Source organism: Chelonoidis abingdonii, chromosome 19 (genome assembly GCF_003597395.2).
Source record: "Chelonoidis abingdonii isolate Lonesome George chromosome 19, CheloAbing_2.0, whole genome shotgun sequence".
Lineage (NCBI taxonomy): Eukaryota > Metazoa > Chordata > Testudines > Testudinidae > Chelonoidis > Chelonoidis abingdonii.
In genome coordinates, this window is record NC_133787.1 from 8,581,946 (window position 1) to 8,589,501 (window position 7,556).

The following is a 7,556-nucleotide window of genomic DNA, read 5'->3' on the forward strand; positions in this document are numbered from 1 at the left end:
AAATAGGCTTCCTAGTCATTTTTACTTGAAAAAGGCATGGGAGAGAGATGCATACGTGTGCATGCACAAAAAGGTCTAGTTAAAAAAGTCCTCTCTTTCTTGAGCTCCTTCTTCTTTGTTACTTGGTTTATACTCAGTTTTTCCTTTCCAGCCTTGATTGAATGGGAGCGATCTCCTGCAGTCACTAATAACTGCTTATTTTGTCCCACTAAATCCCCCCATACTTCAGCACCACTCTGAGGAGTGACCCGTTTGAAATCCAAAAGCAGCATAGCATCATAGCACAGATAAATGTAATCCCTCCCCATTTAAATAATCTTGGCATAAGAGAAATGTGACAAACTTGCCACATAATCACGGGTGGCTATTATTTCACATTAAGAAATTCCAACCTCTTATGCACCCATTTTTTTTCTTCTTTTTTAAGGTCATCATCTCCAAATAATACTAACCCATTTGGATCAACTTTTTGTTTTGGACTGCAACGAATGATCTTTGAGGTTAGGAAAAAACTTACAAATTTGTTTGTGTGGGAGAAGATGGTGTGGAGTTTGCTTCTGGGTTTTAATGCAGCTTTTTGTCTTTCCTATATACCTATGAGAGCTAGCATTCGAGAGCGGCTGTAATATCAGGGAACATGGCATAAGCGGGACATTTACCAACCCTCTCCCTGGGATTAATCCATCTTTTGTGTTTAAGGCTGGTGCATCTGCCTTGTCATCCATAACTCATGCTATTGGAAGACCTGCTTAGTTATCACTAAATACTTTGGGTGGTGATGAGTGCCCATGTTAAACAACAAATGTGACTCTAAAGGACACCTGGAAATTTAGTAGTAATTTTTTAGAATTGGCAAAGATCTTTAAGTGTTTTAATTCCACCTATCAGTTGCTTAAATTTCTTTTTTTAATATCTCTACACTTCAAACATATAAATACTGTAACTGTGTCACTGGCAACTTTCTGAGTTCCCTTTGGCCTATGGGATTTTTTTTTTTTTTTTAATTTCTCTTTTTCTCTGCCCTCCTTTTGCAGGTGATGCAGAATAATCACATAGCATCTGTTACTTTGTACGGGCCAGCAAGGCCCAGCAGCCAGTTGAGAACATCAGACCTTCCTCAATGAAGCATTACCTTCAAAATCAGCTAATCTAAATGCTACAAAACTAGTACAGCGTGCCTTGATTTACTGCCACTTATATGGAAAGCATGGTATGATTTTTTTTCAAAATAAAATTCCTCCCGTCCATGCGTGGTGCGGAGGGAAAATTCTCTCAACCCTTCATCATAAGGCATGGAACTAGTGATGGAGGAAAGCAGCTAGATGCCTGTGTTGTCATTTTACTCCTCTCGGTTGGCCGTCTCCTGCACAGTACAGACCCGAAGAGACTGTCTGTCCTTCCTGAGCTGGCAGAAGGAGCATTAATGACTGCAAGAATTAGAAGCACAAACATTCTGAGCCTTGGAGCATCTGGAAACAGGTATTGATATTAGTCTGTGTTTGTGTTACTGTATTGATGTGGTGGTCCTGTTTTAAGAAACCAAGTATATATACATACATTATATATATATATATATACACATACACACACACACACACACACACAAATATAAACACATAGATAGTTCTGTGGCTTAGGACATGGTACCAAGTGTGACAAAGGGTGTATATATGTCCATGATTTCAGGCACCACATCTTTGTGTAACTTCAGAACAAGCAAGTAGCATGTGCATAATACTTGGTTGTGTAACATTTGCACTACATACACTTTAATTACTTGATAAACATTATCTTCACCGAGGAGCATCTGTGTACGGGGTGTGATGGTTATTTAATGTACACTGCGCATTAAGCTTATTTATGTGGTGGATTGATGAATAGTCCACCTTCCTGCACTAATATTTACTTGACAGGCTGAAGCAATTGTTTTTCTGCCATGCCTGGTTTACTAACTTTTTTTCATATGCCGTTTCCAAAAAAACCCCAAAAATCTGGAAGAGATTATTCCTATGACTGAAAGAGGTTTTTCTTTGACAGCATTTTTCTTTGTACTTAAAAATAAAAATAAAAAATCCATCCCATAAAAGAAAATGCAGTTGCCTCATCTACAAACATATTGAAATATGTTTGTTCTAAACCCCTAGCTCCTCCCTATTTCCTGTAGAAAAGGAAAAAGGAAAGAGAATTTGTGGTGAGTATGTAGATTATTGAAAGAAAAATTCCCCAACTCATCCAGCACCAGGAAACCTCTTCCCATGTCTCCTAAACTTTAACTTTTATTTAATGCCAAAGTTTTAGCCAAAGATATCCTCAGTCTAGTTTCACCATCTCTGTGTATATAATCTAACTGCACACCCCACCCCCAGGAAACAGGATATAGGCTTTTCTCTAGTCAGGAAATGCTGCTCACTGCATTTTATCTCAAGTGGATGCTTTGGGTTTGTAGTTCTATTACAGTCTTATTGGGGAAAATAGCGTGTGTTCTTTGAAATATTAACCCTTTATAAAAATGGAAAAGAGAAATGTATAATTTTGTCCCATTTTTAATATTTTGGTGTAGCAACTTGTGATACATAGACAACAATTTTGTGAGTTTTACAATGTGTGTACAGATTTTGTAAATATGACATTTTTGTAATTTTAACGCCATGTACAGTGTAATCCTGTATAGTTTATCAATGAATGGGAGATAGGAAATAGAATGTTAACTAGTGTTTTGGATCCTGGACCAGTAGCAAGGATAAATGTGATTTGGTTTGTGTGAGTGTGAGAGTTTGTGTGTATGATATTCTTTGCCATTTAGTCTTCCTGTATACTGTGACATTCTAGAGTGTTTTACTAAAACAAAAAAGCCCCGCTGAGAATCTATCTAAGGAAAAAGTTACTGTTTACCTTCGTTATTCTTAGGTGTTACTCCTGTTGAATTCCTGTTCAATCTGTGCTGTTTCCTGTGGTCATTGCTTGCTGAGAAAATTCTACACCTCCGTCTATTTCTTTGTTTCCTTTCAAATTTTCATTTTGGTTTACATAGCCCTTCTGTAAATTAAACAGAATACATAATGAGCATGTACACTGAAAGACAAATAAAATGCGACTCTCAGTTACTGTTTGGTGTTGCATACAGTTGCTGGGTGTTTTTGTAATAAAGTGGTGAATGCTTCTGCTTTATTTCATGTCATTTACTTATCGTATGCAGGATAATTTTACCAGGGAGTTGGAAATAAAGACTCCAGGATTCTGCTCCAATCTCTAGCACTGGCTTGTGTAAACTTGGACAAGTCAGTATCTGCGCTTTAGTTTAACCTTATGAAAATGTGTTAATTTCAGAATTTAGCTACCTCACAGAGTTTTGAAACGTAAGTATTTCTAGAGCACTTCAAGATATTAGAATAAAAGGTGCTGTATAAATTCATACATGTTTCTAAATATAAAGCTAAAATATGATTGCTAATTATTTGTTAATTTTCTTAAATCTCTTTTGAAAATTGACCTGCATGAGACTCCAGATTAGAAGCTCTGTCCTGGTGTTAGCAAAATTCTCACCATCTTAGAGAGAAATATACAGACTTTCGCTCTTCCGTGGCTCATCCTTCTGAAAGGGATGAAGGCATCCTTCTGCCAACCTGACATGTCTCAGGAGATGTGCTGCCTGCCTGGAGCCCAAGTCCCAGAAGTTACAGCAAGTTTGCTGAGGCTTATCTGTTGTTCTAACCACTACCCCATGCTGCTCATCCACATGATCAGATATTACCTAGTTTGACCACAAGCAGATCAGCAGTGACTACTGAGCTCTGGGAGCAAGAGGGATGGGAGGACACAGGCTGTGTTCTCATCCATCCTCCTGATTGAGTGTAAGGACCCATGCGGGGACACGCACATCCTGGATATGAATGCGTGGCTGCACAGATGATGTCAATGGGAGGACGTCGGCTTCCTTGACCACGGGATGCTGTTCCGAGAAGGTTTGCTGAAAGAGATGGAATCCACCTGACTAAAAAGGGGAAAAACCTCTTTGCTCACCAACTTGCCAGCCTAGTGAGGAGGGTTTAAAACTAGATTAAAAGGGGGCAGGTGACAGCAGACCACAGGTAAGCATAAAAAAAGACCTTAACAGAAGGGGGAGGGGGAAGGGAGCACAAGAAACTATATTATGGTTGTGACACTGCACCCCATATTCATCATAGTTGTATGATTATGATATAATTATATATCAGGTACAAGATATGTCTTGTGAGGTATCATTGGAAAAGTTGTGATTTGCTGAATATAATTATTCTATTTGTGTGCATTTTTGTTTCTAAAGTTATGAATATTTACTATGTATCTGTATTTCAATGTGGTTACACCTGGATGACACCCACTTGTTGAAGTGCTTCCAGTCTAGACAGCCTGTTCAGGGTAATGGGGCATTAGGGGAAACAATAGGCCTTAGGAGAAGCATATCACCCACCTGGTTAGCCTTCCTGTAAATGTTTCAGCTAGCCTGTGAGTAATGGCTGCTATGACTCAGCAGGGCATGCTAGGGCTTATGACCAGACCACATGACACTAAACTCTATTTTGGTACCTGTATTTTTCCACAAGCTGGACTGGAAACTGAGTTTGGAACAAAGGGTTCCCACCATATGGAAAAGCTATGTAAGGTGGGGTGTGACATTATCTCTTGGCTTCACTTCCCACACGAGAATTCCTGGAACCTGAAGAGGTGAACTGAACTGTGGGAAATGCTGGACCCAGGCTAAAGGTATTTCTAGCCTGTGTATGGAAACTTGGTGGACTGCTTGTATCATCAATCAGGGTTTGAATAAGCAATTTCTCACCCTATCTAGTACTTTAGGCTGAGTTTGCGGTTTTGTTTATTTGCTAGGTGTAATCTGCTTTGATCTGTTTGCTATCATTTATAATAATTTAAAATCTATCTGTAGTTAATAAACTTGTTTTATGCTTTATCTAAACCAGTGTGCCTTTAAGAGAAGTAAGTATCTGGGGAAAATCTCAGCTCTGTGAGCAAAGGCTGTTGCGTATCCTTCCCACATGGAGGGAAAGGCAAACTTTAATAATGAGCTTACATTGTACAGATCTCTGAGCACTGTAAGACAGTATAATTCTGGATTTATACTCAGGGAGCCAGGAAATTGGCTGCCTGTCTTTGAGTGGCACTTGGAAAACTCAGTTGGGTGTGTGACGCCACCTGTTGTCGTGTTGGGTGATACAGCCAACTTTTCCCAGCCCTGTTATCTCCAACAAAGCAGCATGAGCAGGGCCAGCCCAGCTGGGTGGTTAGAGGGACATAGAGGTTCCCACGGCTCCCAAACTGCACCCCAGGGGTGACAATCCCCATCACAGTGGTTATAAGCCACAACAGGGAAATCAGTGGGAGAAACTGCTCAATGTCTATACGCAAATGCTAGGAATATGAGGAATAAACAGAAAGAATAGAAATATTAGTACATAAGCCACATTTTTACTTAATTGGCATGTCACAGACTGGATGGGATAAATCTCATGACTGGAATATTGGTATAGGGGTGTATAGCTTGTTTAGGAAGCACAGGAAGAAGGTGTTATGTTATACATGAATATGTACACTAGGTCTGAGGCCCAGAAGGAAGTGGGAGGCAGACCACTTAGAGAGTCTCTGATAAAGATAAAAGGGCTAAAAATGGGGGGAGGAGGAAGGGTAATATGGCAGGAGTCTATTATAGACCACCAAATCAGGAAAGGGAGGTTGATGAGATATTGCTAAAAAAAATAACAAATACCCAAAATAGACAACGTAGTAGTAATGGGGGACTTTAACTGCCAGGCATCTGTTGGAAACAATAAGGCAAAACACAGAATTTCCAATAAGTTCTTGGAATGTATTGGGGACAGCTTTTTGTTTCAGAAGATGGAGGAAGTAACCAGGGGGACAGCCATTTTAGACTTGATTCTGACCAACAGGGAGGAATCAGTAGCAAATCTGAAGGTGGAAGGCAGTTTGGGCAAAAGTGATCTTGAAATGACAGATTTCATGATTCTAAGGAAAGGAAAGAGAGAGCAGCAGAATAGGGACAATGGACTTCCAAAAGCAGACTTTAACAGACTCCAAGAACTGGTAGGTTAGGTTCCATGGGAGTTCAGGACAGCTGGCAGTTTCTCAAGGAGGCAATATTAAAGGCACAGCTGAAAACAATCCTGAAGAAAATAGAAAGAGTAGTAAGAGGCCAATACGGGTTCATCAGGAGTGCTTTTAATGACCTGATCTGCAGGCGGAGGGATCTGCTATAGAGAAGCTCACACCAAATAGTTAAAATGAGTGGGGATGGGGACAGCAACTTGTCTTTCTTGGCTTTATCAGACGCCTGCCGCTGATCAGCTGAGTTGAGGATGTTTGGGTGGATGGGGAGAGAGGGGCCTTAAAAATGGTGTGAGGGAGGCCAAAAATGAAGCAGGTTACTTTCTTTGTAGTAGCTGTTTATAACCCTTTTCTCTTTAATATCTGTTTCTTTATTTGCTGCTGTTTGTCTTGGGCCAAAAGATGCTTGTCCCTAAGGTAAGTGCATTAGGGGAGATGGCATGGCATCTTGTCGTAATTTATCTTCTGGTGTGCCAAGTATATGGGGATTGGAGCTTCTGGCAGTTCCGAATCACCTAGAGGGGTCACCCCTGAGCGCCGGATAGCAGCTGGATGGCTGTGCTGCAGAAAACAGCTACATCTTAAATGTGTGTCAAAGTCCATCTTGTGCTTTGCTCTCCCTGGTGCCTCTGGAGCCATTTATGTCTTTACACAAGCCTTGCACTCTCTGGCCCCCACAGCACATTACTGCTTAAGAGAAATAAATTAGCCCCTTATTTTATTTAGTTGTGTATATTTTCTGTTTGGCAAAATAGTGTGAAAAACAATCTTATTTCTCTAATCAACCAGTTCCCAAGTGCAGCCCTTTCCAGAATGTGTTGCTGCCTTGTTTCATGAGTAGCGCTTTTGCCTGATGTGTGTGTTGCAACTCCTACAGTGCTGACCTTTTCCCAATTCCCCCTCTCTTTATAAAGCTGATCCTCCTGTCCTCGTCATCAGATATGGGGCCAAATCCTACTCTCTTTACTTCTGCAAGCAGCCCATTGACTTCACTAGACTACTTACATGATTAAGACAAGTAGAGTTAATAGATCTGGGTGCACTGTTTCCAGCAATGTGCTTCCCATCGGGAAAATCCAACTTTCTGTTACCAAGCACCATTTTACTTTTAGTTCTAAACAGATTTCATGCTGAAATGGCATATCAGCAGTGTGTTCTAACTGATAAATGCACTAATGATTGCTCCCATTTCAGAACTGCATAAATGTTTCCTACAGCTCAGCATCATGGTCATATGGTGATTCATCATTATCAGAGCCTGGTTCAAAAGACAAAGATTCCAGCTGGCATTTTCAAAGAGAGCTTGTGCATGTTGGCTCCCAACTCCTGTTGGAATTCAATGGAATTTGGGCACCTAACTCATTTAGGCTCCTTTGCAAATCCAAGCCTGCCTTCCTTATCAAGATTTTATGCTTGCCTGAGCAGTCCACAAACTGTGC

The 7,556-nt window shown here is 40.5% G+C and overlaps 1 protein-coding gene across 9 annotated transcripts in view; it reads left to right on the forward strand.

Annotated features, from left to right (window-relative positions):
- PHAF1 (phagophore assembly factor 1) overlaps nt 1–3,168 on the forward strand; it is a 49,026-nt gene extending 45,858 nt beyond the window's left edge. For 6 of the 9 annotated variants that reach the window (XM_032785762.2, XM_075073767.1, XM_075073769.1 and 3 more), the window contains 2 exons: nt 428–500; nt 1,035–3,168. In XM_032785762.2, coding sequence (XP_032641653.1) covers nt 428–500; nt 1,035–1,124 — 163 coding nt within the window. In that variant the 3' untranslated portion in view covers nt 1,125–3,168. The remainder of the gene's footprint in view (nt 1–427; nt 501–1,034) is intronic. The other 3 variants (XR_004374410.2, XR_004374411.2, XR_004374412.2) reach the window with 3 other exon arrangements.
- Nucleotides 3,169–7,556: the final 4,388 nt, after the last annotated feature.